We start from the raw sequence: 17,566 nt of genomic DNA on the forward strand, positions 1-17,566 counted from the left end.
GGAAGATTGGACTAAGATTAAGGTCTTTGTCAGCCTAAGATTCCATAAAATACCTTGAAGTTCATTTTATTTTAACAAGAATAGGTGAGTAGGTGGTAGTTATCTTGGGCAATCTGAGTAATTAGGAGGAGGTGAGGACTATGAGGAAAGGTAGAAAGTTTTTTCTTTTATCTTAACAGTAGATAAAACTTCTTAATTTGTTAACTTTGTGTATAGAAGAAGGATTTGGGTATAAGTTGGATATATTCATAAAATATCCAGAGCATTTCTTACTGCAATTCTATTGAGATTAATACGTATGTCCATGAGTTTAAATAAGACCAAGGAAAGTTTTATGGAGGAGATATAAATAAGTACATTACAACAAATATTTATCCAGTATGTGAAGTACATATTCCAGTTCCCTACCCTTAGGGAGCTTACCATATCTCACAGAGGGACAAAATACTTAGACAGATATGATATGCAATGTTACATGATAAATGCTTTATGTAGTAGTTTATCACTTTATGGAAATACCAAACAGCTCATGTTAACTTCTAGCAACAAAATGGGCAAGATCCAGTGTAGAAAGAAGGACTTCTTTGTTGGTTTACAAATAGGTGTGTTTTGTGTTTCTGCTCTTATCTGTAAATGGTCTGTGACATATGCAATTCTTGTCTTAGTTCTTGAAAAATATTCCTTATTATCACCACCAATGTGATTTTCAGCCTAGTCATGAAACAGAACAGTATTCTTTCGTGTGTACTTTGCAAAGTAGAACTTCATAAGTAGAAATGATTGTTATATTTGGGCTAATTTTAGAGGTCATCTAGTTCAACTCTTTCATTTTACAAATGAATAAACTGGATACCAGAGAAGGAAACTTACTTGCCCAGGTCACACAGATAAGTGGCAGATTTGGGACTTGAACATTGGGACTTTGAACTCTTAACTCCAAGTCCAAATTATTTCTGTTATATTTATTATATCTACTATCATAAACATGTAAGTTCCAACCTCTGATTCACTAAGGTAGCACATCATTGTTTTCAATGTTCTAGTGATTCATTCATTCACCAAAAATTTATTAAGCACGAAAATCCTACCCTGATATCTCATTGTGTTTTAGAAATGATAATGGAATCTTAAAAGCTATGCCAGTGGAATACATGCTTTGATGAGTCCTACAAGCTGGAAAATCTTGGTATGGGTTTGGTGAAAGAATATCTATTTTCTAAGGATCAATCTGGCTATCTTTAGTTGTCTGTAGGATAACTTTGGAGGGGGCATAACAGCTCTTGAAAACCATCTGCTAAATTATAGGGGTTTACAGTTAAGGTTAAAGGACACACTATTTTAAAATTATAGATTCTTGAAGAATATGTTGGATATACTGTTGGATGTAATGCTAGGGCATTATGTAAGATGACTAATAAATAGGGAATGGTTCTCATACTTTAGGGGGACAGTCAGTTCTCCTATAACTTGATATATTTCCCCAAAAAGCCCTGAACTGAGCATAGTCACCCAATAAAAAGCACAACTTATTGGGAAAATAGATTTAGAGACACAGTACTCAAAAACTTTATCAGCAACACATAAAAAAAGATAGGAACCTAATAAAAATGTTAGCATAATTTTATGCATGTCAAATGGTTAAGAAATACAGAAATTACTTCAATAAATATTGGGTGCCTCTAGGATCTTGGGCTGCTTTTTGGCCTTCCCTAGGGTAGTATACCACTTGGCAGAGGCAAAGGTGAAGGAGGTGATAAGGATCAACTCTTCTTCATTACAGCTCCTACTGTACCAGAAGATATACAACAAATATGGGACTTTGCCTTGAAAAAGACCTGAAGTTTGCTTGTGGCATAGAGTGTCAGAATATATTGTAGCTTGTGAGTTTTGTTGAAGTGTTGTACTTTTCTATGTTCTTTCACTGTTTTTCACTAAAGAAATAACTATAAAAGCACTCACTTGCATTTTGCATTGGAATAAATGAAGTTTTGAAAAATGTGTATTATAGCAGAACTAATTTATACAAATTAGAGATTGCATAAGACAAATGTAATGAGGTCATATGTGAGAGATAACTTATAGGTTGGGGGATTATCAGAGAAGGTTTTATGGAAAAGGTAACAGTTAAATTGAGCTTTGAAAAATAGAAGGTTGTCAGTAGTAGTTGCTGTTTAGTCATTTAGTTATGTCCAATTTTTTGTGATTTTGGGGTTTTTCTTGGCAAAAAATATTGGAGTTCCCATTTCCTTCTCCAGCTCATTTTACAGATGAGGAAATCAAGGCAAATGGGATTAAGTGACTTGCTCAGAGTCACATAGCTAATAAGTGTCTGAGACTGGATTTGAACTCAGGGCTTCCTGACTGTGCCCTGCACCAACTAGCTGCCCTTGTTGATAGTTGGAATTGGGAGAAAGGCATTTCAAGTCTTGGGAATAGAATAATAAGCAAAGTTTAAAAAAAGAGGAAAATATGGAATATGTTTAGCAGGCAAATAATAATCTAATTTGGTTGGAGTTCAGATTACATAAGAGGAAGTGCTACAGGATATGACTAGAAGGGTACACTGCAGCCAGATTGTGAAGAGTCATATATCAGACTAAGGGACCTTAGTAGGCATAGGGGAGCCATTGATAGTTCTGCTCCTGGAAGCGTTGGTATGATGACAAAAGAGAAAGGGTCCTTCAGTTAAACACTTAAAGAACTGTGAAAATTGACAGCTTTTGACAAGAACATTTGGACAGGACAATAGGAATGGAGAGAAGGAAATGGGAATTCAGGAAGAAAAGATCCTGTGAAACAAAGTTAGTTGTTAGGGTCTAACTTTTGGCATACCTAATTCAAAATGTAAAATATTTTCAAGGGCAGTTATTCTAGGACAGATTCTAGCAAACTACTACTATCAGTATAAAGCTCTGATTTATTCAGTTAGAACTTACTGATGTACCAACTTTAATTTTCAAGTTTTCCTTCAGGCACTAATTTATGAAACTTGGAATAATGAGAATCAACCAGTGTAACTCAAGCTATTATAATGAAAATCCCCCTACAAGGAAGGATCATGGAACTCATTTCATGTTTTTTTTTCCCCTTCACAATGGAGAATTCCATTATAACAAAATAAAGGAGACACTTCCTTGGCATTCATTGTAGGAAAACCTATCTATTTCTGTAGAAGAACAATACTTTAACTGAAGACTATTTTATTAACATATTTCAAATTTGAATTGCTTTGCCAAGTCTACAGTATCCAGGGTTTAAAGAAGAAATTAGGACTGACATTTTAACCCAGAATATCACCAAAAGTATCTTTAAGAATTCTAGGTGTCAAAATGAAGATGACAACAGGGAAAAAAAAATCATTAAAATGTGATATATTTCAATGGCACAATCTGAATGCATTTGGCTGCCATTTAGAAATAAAGTTGTATGAAATGTATCTTCCCTACTAAAAATTATGAAATATGATTTGAAAATTCACATCACCACTCATGAGGAAAATCAAACATGAGCCTGAAAACTTTTTTTCCATGCAACCACCAATTACAGATATATATTAGTTTATACCTGAGGCACCATGATACAGTGAACCAACTGAGTTCCATCTCTGCTTTTGCCATGAACTTATTGATAATATGACTACTTGGGTAAACTGCATTGTAGAGTTAAGTCAATTTTCAAAATTAGATTCTGGCTGAAAAATATGCTAGTAACTGGGAGAAAATACGGTGTTGGAATTTTGGGGTTTGGTCATTACACAGATTAGAAACATAGCACATCTTAGTGGGTAAAGAGCTGTCTCAGCATCAGGAATACCTCGGTATAGATCCCACTAGTGATATGTACTTAATGTATGACTCAGTGATTTGCACATCATTTTAATCTTTCATTACTCTAGGCAGCTTTCAAAGTTAACTTACAAAGAAAAGGCCAATCTCCATTGGTGTATGAATTTCCTCTTGGGGGAGGGGGTGGTTTCCCTTATACCAGTGAAATCATAGTTCTAGACTCTAGCCCTGTCATCCATATTTAGCAACAAATTTTCATTGAATGATTTAATTTTTTCCCGTTCACTTGTTTTTCAAGATAAATCCATCGTGTGACCAGTTATATTACTCATCTCCACAGTTACATTTTTCACCGATAAAGAGTTTAGTTACTATGACCTTCAGTTATTTATTGACAAACACTTCATTTCTGTTGTCCTTGGGGATCAATGTTTCCATGTCTGCTTGGCTAGATAAGGCTCAATAAGACTAAGACCTAGGGAGATACAGAGCAGATTGTTTTGGGTTTCAGGCCTGTGCCCCAGGCTCTTTTGGATACATTCACCAGGCTGGTAGGCCCATTAGCATTATTTCCACACATAAGATTGAAAGAATAATAAAGAGAGTACAGATGGAGAGTCACAGGACCTGAATTCAAATCCTCTCTGTGCTTGTTGCTTTTCATGGATCTTAGTTTCTCAATCTATAAAATTAAGTTGGAGACATGGTTTCCATGGTTCTTTTCAGTTCTAAACCCCAGGAAACCTAAGTAAAAGATGTCTAGGAAGTCTCAGACAGGAGGGAAGGAAGACGAATGAACTAAAGTTGACATAACACATTGAAGAATAGGTAAAAAATAAAGCCAAATGTATGAAAGATAGGTTCTAGGGATTGTTGTTTAAAAAGTTATTTTAAAGTCAACGAAACTAACAAACTTATAGCGTATACAATATGCAAATTACTATGCTATCAATTGCAGTGAGTAAATACAATCTGCTTTTTCTTCTGAGAAATTCTAACAAATTCTTCCTAAGAAATTCCAACCCACAAAATATAAAACACAACCCTTCCCCTCAAGGAATTTACAATCTCTTTAGAGAAAAAGCACAATATGCTGAAAAATTAAATGGCAGTATACAGTTAGTAATGAGCAAAGATGGAAGCGGTATGACAGTATTGCTGAACTAATTTCTGTATGAATGATGTTGACAAAAAGAAGTTCAGAGGAAGAGTCACTTGGTGCTTGCAGAATTCTCTTTGAGAGAAAAAAAGAACTATAGGAACATTTTTTTGTTTATTGTAGTATTTCTAGGACTTTTGATAGTATGCTGCAGTTAAAAAAGTTTTTTTAAGTATTGAAAAAAATGATTTGCTTACAAATTACAATTATGTCTATTGCAAATGAATACAGATGAAAGTTAAGAATGGCTAATTTACTATGCCACTGCGAACTAGTAGACAAGAAATACAAATTATTATCCTGGTTCTATTATAAGATCTTAAGAAAAAGCACTTAACATCTTTTGGTAACATGGGCAGACAATGCTTCTTTCCACAAATTTTGCAGACTTGAGGATACTGGCATCAAAATAAATGTAACCTTTAACATTAATTGGTATGGAGCAGAATATAGTATAGAGAGAGGAATTTCTTTATGTAATCCTCATCTCAGGAAGCTTAGGTTATAAAGTAATGAAAGGACTTCTTTATAAATTGATTTCACCTCTGTGTCAATGACATACATATGTACACATATGTATGTGTCACTAATAGAAGAAGTGATATATTTCTCTGGGTAGATGATATTGAGCTTCCAAATTAGCTTTTGTATACAAGTAAATCAGTAACCTAAAAGGGCTTGTAGATTTAGGGGGGGGAAAGATCTTAGAAGTTGGAGGAAAATAATTGTCACATTTAGACACTCCCAATATTGGGCATCACTCAGCAAAATGTCTTCCTCTGAGGTGTACTGTAGCAAAATTTATTACCCAATCCATAGTGATTGTTACTGAACCTGAGTATATTCACTCTCCTTTTTCAATGAGTTGGTTATTTCACCTATAAAATGAGAGTTGTGCTAGAGGGCTTCTGAATTCCCTTCTAGCTTGAAATCTTTAATCCTATGATAAAGCTCCACCCCACCTTCTGCACTCATACTAGGGAGTGTCAACACATGTACTGATATTTCTTAAAAAACTCTGCCTCTCCCTAGTTTCTTGCTTTACTTAATTTCCATGACCTTCTCCTTTTACTCTGTATCAGCTCCCTTCAGGGATGGTCACACTTATGATCTTGATCTTGCCATCACCCACAAGTCATTAAGTACTTAATAAAGTACACTAAAGTTCCTTTGTTGGATTGTAATCTTGTATAATTTTGGCTCTTCTTGTGTCTTCTCGTTCTTCTTTCTAAGTTCTCTGTCTGATGATCATTCCATCCATACTTCAGTACTTTACTAAGTCATCACCCCAGCTCTCTTCCTCTCCCTTCATGTTTTAAATTTTTCAAACATTCATTTTTTAATTTTTAGTTCCAAATTCTCTCCCTTCCTCTAGCCTCTCCCACACCCATTGAGAAGGTTAACAATATAATATCTATAATACATGTGAAGTCATGCAGAACATATCCCTTCATATTAAACTACTTAGGGAGCCAGTTCAGCACTATGCTATCATTTATTCTCAAATCCATTCCATCCTTGCATTTATTTTATCACTGTTCATAATTTGCCATATCTCAATGCTGGATTACTCCCACCGTCTGCTGCTGAATGGGGCAACAAATTCATGCAAATTTACTGACTTGCTTCTCTACAAATCTTAACTGCTTTCACTGTAGCAAGTGAATCCTTCTTTTGTTGTTTGTTTGTATCTAACTCTTTGGGATCCCATTTAGGGTTTTCTTGGCAAAGATACCAGAGTGGTTTGCCATTTCCTTCTCCAGCTTCTTTTTACAGATGAGGAAACTTAGGCAAACAGAGTTAAGCAACTTGCCTAGGTTCACATAGCTAGTAAGTGTCTGAGGGCTTCTACTTCTTTTTTTATTTTTTTTTTTTTAAGCAATCGGGGTTAAGTAACTTGCTCAAGGTTACACGGTCAGTTATTTCTGGGTGTGGTGCTGAGTGTCTGAGCCCAGGATTCGATCTCCAGGTCGTCCCAACACTGGAGCCCGTGCTCTTACTCGCTGTGCTACCTGGCTGCCCCCCTTCTACTTCTTCCTAATTGATTTTCTTATTCCATTTACCACAGTGAATATTTCAGATCTCTTTCTTTAAGGCATAGCATTATTCCCTTTTCCTTCATTATCTCATCTAAAGATCTCATACTTGACTGCAAAAATTGAAGCCATTTGCTCCTTTTTTCCTGTCTTCATTTCACCAAACCTTTAACATCCTTTTTTGTTCTCTTCTCCTTTACTTCAGTCTCTGAGGAGGTTCACCTTCTCAACAAGGCCATCACCCCTTCTCTCTAATTTTAAATATTTCCCCCCTATCTACCACTATCTTTTTCCCCTGCCTGTTGACACTCTCATGTTTCTATTCACCTGACTGTGACTGTCAATGTAAATTCAGGCTTTCTTCTCACCTCCAAGCTAAAATGGAGGGAGAGTTGCATGGCTTCTTGTCTGCAGATGATTGTGCACTCAATGCACCACTTAAGAGTTAAGGTGCAACAGAGTATGGTTTAATTCTCTGCTGCTTGCGTTAATTTTGGCCTGACTGTCATTACCAAGAAAACAGACGTTTCCCACTAGCCAGCACTACACCATCCATATGTGGAACCATTGGTTTCAACAAATGGAGAAATTTTGAATGCTGTGGATGAGTTTACTTACTTTATCAGTATTCTTTCTAGGGATGGGCATATACATGATGAGCTTAATGCATGCATTGTCAGAGCTAGCTTAGCATTTGGGAGGTGCTGAAAGAAAGTGTGGGAAAGACAAGGTATTGGGTAGTATATCAAACTGATGATCTAGAGAGGTGTTGTACTGACTTCATTGTATGCCTGTGAAACATGGACAGTTTACCTGCACCATGCCAGAAAATTGAACTGCTTCCATTTGAATTGTCATAGAAGTATTCTGAAGATATCCTGGAAAGATGATCTTGGACACTCAGGTACTTTATTGAGCTGAGCTGCTAAGCATTCAAACTGTTGTAGAGAGCGCAAATCTGATGGGCTGACTATGTTGTACAAATGCCAAATGTACGTTTACCTGAAAGACTATTTTATGATGAAGTTTCATAAATCAAATACTCACATGGAGGTCAAAAGAAGTGGTACAAAGTTACGCTCAAGGTCTCTCTGAAGAACTTCAGTATGATGAGACATAGGAGACATGGCCACAGGATGATTCAGCGTGGCATTCCCAAATCAAAAAAGGTGCTGAACTCTTTGAGCAAAACAGACTCCCTTTAGCACAAACGAAATGTGAGATATACAAATCTATACATCTTCAACACAAATGTTCAAATGGATTATTTGTACCCCATCTGTAAGAGAGCCTTCTCAGTGCAAATTAGATGTCTCAGCCATAGTTGAACACACTGTACCTTGACCCCAACATCATGATGCCATTGATCGTGTTAGAAGATGAAAAACAGCAACAACCTCCCACTTGGACTCTTGTAGTTGCCCCTTAAATCTGTTAAGGGTGGACCTTACTCAGGTCACTACCCTCTTAGTTCAGGTTGGATGTTTGGATAAAGTGAAGCAAAACTAAAACTTCTAGGTTACTCAGAAGTTAATTAAAAGAGGTTTAGTTGATTCTAACATAGGATATTTAACACAGATAAGAGTAGCACTTATCTTTGGTAGAAGTAACCTTCTTATGGAAGCACCTGGTCAGCAGATTAGGGTCCTGTAATTTATACAGTCTTGGGACCACTGCCATCTGAACTCCTAGACAACAAATGGATGGGGCTTTTAATGCTCCTAAGTGAAGGAATTGTTGCTCAGATTTTTAAAGAATTAGGATATGTTTTATTTGGACATAGTAGATATTTCTTAACAAATACCCAAACAAAAAATGATAAAAAGCACATTTCCTGAAAACAATTTGTCAGTTATTAACAGTAAAGAAGAATGTGACCTTTAACTTTGAATAATAGACTAATATATCATTGGCTGTTTTATTTGACAAGATCAATCATTACTTTTTGTCTGTTGACTCTGTTGAGGAGAATGAACTTTGGCAGGAAGATATGAAAAGGGGCAATTGTTAATAACTAAGAGAAGCAGGGAGATAACGAGAGGACATCTCTCTGTCCTTGATGATTTCTAGTCATTAGTCCTAGATTAACTACATTCAAGGGTACTAAATGAATGGCCAGATGTGATTGCTGAGCCCACTGTAAGTGATTTTTTTTTTTTAAAGCAATTGGGGTTAAGTAACTTGCTCAAGGTTACACGGCCAGTTATTTCTGGGTGTGGTGCTAAGTATCTGAGCCTGGATTTGATCCCCAGGTCATCCCGATACTGGGGCCAGTGCTCTTACTCGCTGTGCTACCAGGCCACCCCCATCAGTGATTTTTTAAAGATGATAGAGAGTAGGGAACTGAGGAAAAATAAATATCTTTCCAGTTTTCAAAAAAGAAAATGTAATGCAATCTGCAGACTATTGGTCACTGAATTTAAATTCAATTCCAGGTAGAATTCTAGAGTCTAATTATAAAAACAAACAAACATGCCTTTTGTTTTTACATGACCTTCATTAAGGAGTTTTAAGGGACTGTAAGTCTCAGAGCAATAGGTAGAGTTTGTAAAGAGATAAGCTGGGTCTTCAGTTAAGGAAAATCTCATAACAGCTAGAATTATGCAGACGAGCAATAGACTGCCTTTGGAGATTCTGGGCTCCTCTTTACTTCAAGGAATGGCTAAATGATCTGGTATCCAACCTGAGGGGATTCATGGTCAAGTGTGAATTCCTTTTCAGTTCTTAAATTGTTTTTCTATGATGAATTAAGGAGTGAAATTTTGTCGGTCTAAAATTAGTGTCAGGATCAGTTTAAAATAAAGTATGGCTCTAATGCCTGTTGATTAGGAAATGTAATGAAATGTTGCTGCATTATCAAAATTGAGGAAACCAAAGAATTTTGGAGAAACATGGGCAAACATATCAAGGTGCTAAATAAAGTTGAGCAAAGGTAGGAAAACTACATAATTACCACAAAACTGAGATTGAAGGATGTGTGATTTTAAAGATCAGGATTTAATAATCTCCTTACAAAGGTGGTAGACTATTGGTAGAACATTTCATATATTATCAGAGTGGGACAATATGTGTTGGTTAGTTTTTCTTAACTACTTTTTATTCTTTTTTTGTTCTTAGTTACAAGAGTATTTTTGTAGTTAGGTAAAGGGATATGTTGGGAAATAAAAGTGATATAAAAACAAAAAATGAATGAGTATTTTTTTTTAAATATCACAAACTTTTATTATAAACATTGAGCCCGCTTATCAGATTTTACCCATTTTATTCCTTTATAGGAGTTAGAGGAAAAGAAAGACTCAGGATACTCTGAACACATTTAAAATTTTTTTTATTATGCTGCATTCAGTATGTGGATAAGCTTAATTATCAATAGATATTTCCTGCATGGCAGATATTATATAGAATAATTTTCTTATTAATTTTAATAGAAAAATCTCAATTTGAAATGGTAGAACTAATTTAAAATAATTTGTATTTCAAGGAACCAAGTGACAATGGACCTCTTTTTACAGAATTAAAGTTCTACCAGAGAGCTGCTAAACCAGAGCTAAGTAAGATATTTGTTACATATTTCAATGTGAATTTTCTTTCTATATGTCAGTTCTATCTATATTACCTGAACCCAAATTACATCTTGTTTTATTACAAAACTTTCATTTATTTTTGCATATTTTTTTCAAACTATTGCCTCTAGTATCAAATATGAATTCCTCTGTTTATCTCTTAATGACTTCTACAGCTTTGACCCCAGCCTACCTTCCTAGTCTTGTTTTATATTACTTCCCCTCCACTTTTATGATCTAACCAAATTGGCCTTTGGTGGGGTTATACATATAAAATTTACTAAAATTTCTGCTTCAGGATAGTAAATTAACTCTCAATCTTTATATTCTTAGTTATTGATTTATTATTAACAAATAGTTTGATATTTATGTATAGAATAAATTTATACTTTTTGATAAGAGGCTTTTATTTGCATTTACCTATAATAAACTGTTTTTTTTTTTAAACTTGTAGTTCAAAAGTGGATTCGTTCCCATAAACTGAAGTACCTGGGTGTTCCTAAGTATTGGGGTTCTGGACTACATGATAAAAATGGAAACAGGTAAAGATAAGCATCACAGTATTTGGTGTAACTTTTTAATGATTAAATTTTTAAAATAGTGAATTCCACATATGACAATGTGTTCTTAGTGTGATATTCATTACACTTGTCTGTCTGTTTACCTATCTGACTTTATTTTGTCCTTCAGTCATTTCTGTTCTGACTCTTTGTGACCCCATTTGGGGTTTTCTTGGTAAATATCCTGGAGTGGTTTGTCATTTCTTTCTCCAGCTCATTTTATAGATGAGGAAACAGAGACAAACAGAGTTAAGTTATATACTCAGGGTCACACAGTTAGTAAGTGTTGGTGGTCAGGTTTGAAACTCAGGAAGATGAGTTTTCCTGATTTCAGGATTGGTGCTCCACCCACTGCAGGACTTCCAATGCTCAAAGTGAGCTGACGCTGGGGAGCTAAGATTCCCAAAAAAGCATTTGTTTTGTTTTCTTTATTTTGAGCTCATGAACATGAATCTTCTGACTCAAGGCCCACCACTCTATCCATCGTGCAGCCTAGCTACACTGATATTTTATTCATATAATCATTATTTGTTTCATGGGTTAGAAACAAAGACCTATATTTTGAACACTAATAATCTATAGGTTTATTTTATGGCTCTAAGACTTAGAATGCAACAATTTCTGAAAAATTCTCCTGGGTTTGTAGCTTGAGCATTAGCCTTGATTCCTTACTCCCCTTTATCACCCATATCCATTCAGTTGCCAAATCTTAACTTCCTATATCCATAATATTTTTTAACATTTGATCCATTCTCTCTACTCACACAGCTTTCACCTTAGTTTCAACTTTGATCACCTCTCACCAAGATTATTATAGTAGTGTTCTAATGTGGTCTTCTTGCTTCAAGTCTTGACATTCTACTCCATTCTTCACACTGCTGCACAATAGTTTTCCTTAAGTACAAATTTAACTATGTAATTTCTCTCTTTAGTCAATGCCAGGGGCTTTCTATTGCCCCTAGAACAACATAACTCCTGTATTTATCTTTTAAAGCCCTTTATAATCTGCTCTACCCTACTCTGGCACTCTCTGATCTAGCTCACCTAGCCTGTTCTCTCTTGTTTTCCTATACTTCATGTCTCTGTGTCCGAGCACTGACTATTCGCATACCTAAAATGTGCTCCCTCCTTACCTCAGCCTTATAGATTCCCACTCTTTTTTCTTTTTAAAATTTAATATTTTATTCTTCCCCAAGTACATGTAAAAATGATTTTTTAATTATTTTTAAAACTTTGGGTTCCAAATTCTCTCCCTTCCTCCCTTTCTAGTCTCCCCCCCCCCATTGAGAAGGGAAACAATTTGATATAGGTTATACATGTGTAGTCATGCAAAACATATCCATAATAGTCATGTTGTGAAAAAGGCAACAACAAACTCAAAAAAAATAAAGACGGTAAAAAAAGCATGCTTTGATCTGTATTCAGACACCATCATTTCTTTCTCTGGGGATGGATAGCAAGTTTTATCATAAATAAGTCCTTCAGAATTGTCTTGGATTGTTGTGTTGCTAAGAATAGCTAAATAATTCACAGCTGATCATATTATAATATTATTGTTACTTTGTACATTTCATTTTGCATCAGCCCATGCAAGTCTTTACAGATTTCTCTGAGAGCATCTTGCTCATAATTTCTTATAATACCAGTAGTATTCTTTGATAATTACATATCATAACTTGTACATTTATTCCTCAATTGATAGGCATCCAAATTGCTCTACAGAATGGTTGAATCAGTTCATAACTCCACCAACTGTGCATTCATGTCTCCTTTTTCCATCATCCCCTCCAATGCTTGTCATTTACATTTTCTGTCCTATTAGCCAATCTAATAGGTATGAGGTAGTACATTAGATTTGTTTTAATTTGCATTTCTCCAGTCAATAGTGAGAGTATTTTTTCATAAGGTTATAGATAGCTTTGATTACTTCATCTAAAAACTGTTCCTGTCTTTTGATCATTTGTCAATTGGAGAATGGCTCTTATTTTTATAAATTTGACCCACTTCTCTATATGTTTGAGAAATAAGACCTTTATGAGAGAAACTTGCTTCAAAACTTTTTTCACAGTTACTGTTGCTGACTGTATTTCCCTCTTTTCCATTCTTTCTCCCCATTTATTCTATTCTTTTCCTTCACCCCATCCCTCCTCAAAAGCGTTTTGTGTCTGACAACTCCCTCACCACGTCTGCCCTCCCTTCTATCACCTGCCCTTCTCTTATCCCCTTCCTTTCCTACTTTCCTGTAGGGAAAGATAGATTTCTCTGCCCAATTTCCTGTGTATGTTATTCCCTCTTTGAGCCAGTTTTGATGAGAGTAAGGTTCACTTATTCTTCCTTACTTCCCCCTCTTCCCTTCTACTGTAAAAACTTTCTCTTGCCTTTTTTATGTGAGAAAACTTACCCCACTCTGCCTTTCCCTTTCTTTTTCTTCCCAGTATGTTCCTCAGTCCCCCCCTTAATTTTATTTTTTACATATCATCCATTCATCTTCAACTCACAGCTGTGCCCTATGTCTAGATATACACCTTCTAACTACCATAATAATGAGAAAGGTCTTATGAGTAATGAATATCATCTTCCAATGTAGGAATGCAAACAGTTTAACCTTATTACGTCCCTTATAATTTCCCTTTCCTGATTACATTTTTATGCTTCTCTTGAATCTTATATTTGAAAGTTAAATTTTCTATTCAGCTTTGGTCTTTTCATCAAGAATGCTTGAAAGTCCTCTATTTCATTGAATGTCTATTTTTTCCCCTGAAGGATTACAGTCAGTTTTGCTGGGTAAGTGATTCTTGGTTGTAATCCTAGCCCCGTTGCCCTCTGGAATATCATATTCCAAGCTTTATGTTTCTTTAATGTAGAAGTTGCTAAATCTTGTGTAATCCTGGCTGTGGTTGCAAATTACTTGAATTAATTCTTTCTGACGACTTGCTATATTTTCTTCTTGACCTGGGAGCTCTAGAATTTGACTGTAATATTCCTGGGAGTTTTCATTTTGAGATCTCTTTTAGGAGGTGATTGGTGGATTCTTTCGATTTTTGTTTTACCCTTTGGTTCTAGAATATCAGGGTAGTTTTGCTTGATAATTTCTTGAAAGATGATTCCTAGGCTCTTTGTTTGATCATGGCTTTCAGGTAGTCCAGTAATTTTTAGATGATTTCTCTTGGATCTGTTTTCTATGTCAGTTTTTCCAGTGAGATATTTCACATTATTGTCTGTTTTTTTCATTCTTTTGATTTTGTTTTGTTGTTTCTTGATCTCATAAAGTTATTAGCCTCCATTTGCTCCATTCTAATTTTTATGGAATTATTTTCTTCTTCAGTGAGCTTTTGGACTTCCTTTTCCATTTAACTGATTCTACTTTTTAAGGCATTCTTTTCCTCATTGGCTTTTTGTACCTCTTTTACCATTTGACCTAGTCTGTTTTTTAAAGTGTTACTTTTCTTCAGTATTTTTTTTTTGTGTCTCCTTTACCAAGCTCTTGACTCTTTTCTCATTATTTCCTTGAATCACTCTTATTTCTCTTCCCAGTTTTTCCTCTACCTCTCTTACTTGATTTTTCAAAATCCTTTTTGAGCCCTTCCATGATCTGAGACCAATTTATATTTTTCTTGAAGGCTTTGACTGTAGGAGCTTTTACTTTGTTGTCTTCTTCGGAGTGTGTGTTTTGATCTTCTTTGTTACCATAGTAAGTTTCAGTAGTCAAGAGGTTTTTTTTTTTTCCTGTGGTTTGCTCATTTCCCCAGCCAAATACCAGACTTTTAACTTTTTGCTAAAGTCAAAGTCTGCTCCCAGGGTGGAGGATGCACTATTCCAAGCTTCAGGGGTTTTGTGTGGCTCTTTTCAGTGATTCTTCTAGGACCTGTAAGTTTTCAGTTCTTCCAAGATGGTATGATCTAAGGAGAGGTGTTTATTGACTCCTGGCCAGTGCTCTGGTCTGTGAATGACCAGAAGCACTCTTTTCTTCCCTGGAACTGTGGGGAAGGTTGTGTTCCACTGGGGCTGCAAACTGTGGTGTGCTAGTACTCCTCCTTGCCCTGGGACTGCCACCCCAGGACTGGGTCCACATGTGGGTATGTCCTGCCTCAATGCTAGCAAAGAGACCCCTGGAATCTCCATCTGACTAGTTGTTTAACCCCCTTACCATCTCTAAGCTGACAGTTCTGGAAGCAGCTGCTGCTGCTTCCAAGTCAGTCACTCCCAAGGCCTGCCCCTGATTTGCCCGGGGTCGTGCTGGTGTGGCTTGAGCTGGCCTGTGCTTCTCTCTCACCCAGGTGCAACAGACCTTTCCTGCTAATCTTCTAAGTTATTTTTGGTGTCTGTGGGCTGAGAGGTCTGGAAACTGCCCCTGTTGCCAGTGATTCAGTTGCGCTGAGGCCTGCTCTGGGTTTCTTGGGGTCCAGTCTGTACTGGTGGGTCACCTGCACTGGACTGTGTTCCTCTCTTATTTTGGTGCAACCCATCTTTCATGCCGACCTTCCAAGTTGTCTTGGACTGGAAATTTGTTTCACTCTGTCTTTTTGTGGGTTCTGCTGCACTATAATTGGCTTAGAGCCATTAAAAAAGTTATTTGGAAGGGTTTGAGGGAGATCTCAGAAGGACACCTGCCTTTACCCTGCTATCTTGGCCCTGTCTCCTCTACTCTTGCATAAAATACAAATCAGTATCATCTTTATGAAGCCTTTCCTGATCTAAATCCAGTTATTAATACCTTCTTAATGTAGTATCTTGAATGTAAATACTTTGTATATTAACTTTATATTTGTCCTGTATATATTCTTATATGTATTTATCTCCACTATTAGAATGTGTTTATAAGTATAGACCATTATATGCTTTGTACTTGTATCCCTGCTGTGCCCAGCACAGTGTTCAGCACATGGCAAAATGCTTAATAAATACTTGTTGATTAGTAGTGCTAATTTGGAGCATGCCGAAACATAGAATATATAATAAGATATATAGGATATAGAACAAGAGCCATTCCCTAATAGTTAAATATTTATAAGACTATGAATAGCCTTGAAATGCATACTGTCAACAATTCTATGCAAAAATGCTACAAAATCCCTAAAAATAAAAGCATTACAAATTATAACAGCTCTGGGTTCCACCTCAAGCCTGTCTGACTGGCAGAGGTAATAATTGTCATTGCCAGTATGGTGGAGTTTTGAATTGTTTATTTCATTCTGAATGCAGTTTTGGGACTATACTCAAAAAGGACCTAGGCTGTGCACATCACTTGTAGGGCATATACTCTGAAGAGACTGAAGAAGGAAGATTAGGACCTATGTGTAAAAAAAAATCTATTTGTAGCAACACTTTTTCTTGTAGCAAAAAAAACTCAAAACAAACATATTTACAATATAAGGCATATGAATCTAAAAGATTATTATTGAACTGTAAGAAATGAGGAAAGACATAGATGCAGAACAACCTGGCAAGACGTTTGTGATTTGATATAGAATGAAATGAGCAGAGCCAAGAAAACCATTTATATATGCAAAAGAAGACAGCTTTGAGATACAAAAGGATTTTTGGTGACCAATCATGATTCCACAAGTTGTTGATGAAGCATTCTTCCCTTCTCTTATGGATTAGAGGTGCAGAATAAGCCATACATTTTCAGACATGGCTGAGGTGTGATTTTGTTTTGTGTGACTTTACTTATTTGTTACAAGAGAGGGTTTTTATTTTATTTTATTTTTTGATGGAGGAAAAGTTGTGTGGAGTAGAGTGGTAATGAGTGATTAAGGACAGTGATTTGGGGAAAAAAAAGCATCAGTGAAACATGAAAAATAGAAGAAAGCAGAAGAATATTCAGAAGGGCACACAGACAAGCCAGGTAGCTTTGCTATTATGTTATAGGTACTACATACTTAAAAAGAACAATCTCTATGTAGTACAAATTCAGTTTTATATACAGTCTTCTTTTTCTGTTCTTTGTGTATTAATATGTTTATATTTGTTGATGTTTGTGTATCAGCAATGCCATATTCACAATGCCTATAGAGATTACAAATATGCTGATATAATTATCCATCACAAAATACATCAGGTTTGCCATTTGGGGAAATAAACTAGAAAATTTATTAAGATACCAAAAGACTGAGTCCCAAAACCAGAAAGTGAAAGCCATCAGAGTAGTTATGACATTGGCACAGGTAGATAAAGTAGAAAGCACCCACATTCTCAAGCCTTTAAAACAGAACAGGCTACCTCAGGCAAAGGTCCTCCTCTCCCCACTCACAGCAACCACCCAGCGTCCTGGAAGAGCGCTCCCAGCAGCTCTGGCCCCTGGCTGTCCTGAGCAGGAGTCCTAACTCAAAAAAAAAAAAAAAGGCAACCGCCACCAACTGCCAACCGCAGGACCGTTAGCTTGGCTTTTCACTTTCTCTTGCTCTGCTATGTCAGCACGTCCATGGGGCATGGGAGATCTTTAAATCCCATAACCCTTACA

At 36.1% G+C, this 17,566-nt stretch overlaps 1 protein-coding gene across 1 annotated transcript in view; it reads left to right on the top strand.

The window, feature by feature from the left end:
* The window catches only part of LOC138173873 (serine/threonine-protein kinase VRK1), a 142,523-nt gene that overhangs the window by 70,224 nt on the left and 54,733 nt on the right, over positions 1 to 17,566 (top strand). Inside the window, exons 4-5 of the mRNA XM_069103951.1 lie at positions 10,462 to 10,531; positions 10,998 to 11,085. Coding sequence (XP_068960052.1) covers positions 10,462 to 10,531; positions 10,998 to 11,085 — 158 coding nt within the window. The remainder of the gene's footprint in view (positions 1 to 10,461; positions 10,532 to 10,997; positions 11,086 to 17,566) is intronic.

Source organism: Petaurus breviceps, unplaced genomic scaffold, assembly GCF_028583685.1.
Source record: "Petaurus breviceps papuanus isolate PSGF00001 unplaced genomic scaffold, PetGlider_PUasm1.0 66, whole genome shotgun sequence".
Lineage (NCBI taxonomy): Eukaryota > Metazoa > Chordata > Mammalia > Diprotodontia > Petauridae > Petaurus > Petaurus breviceps.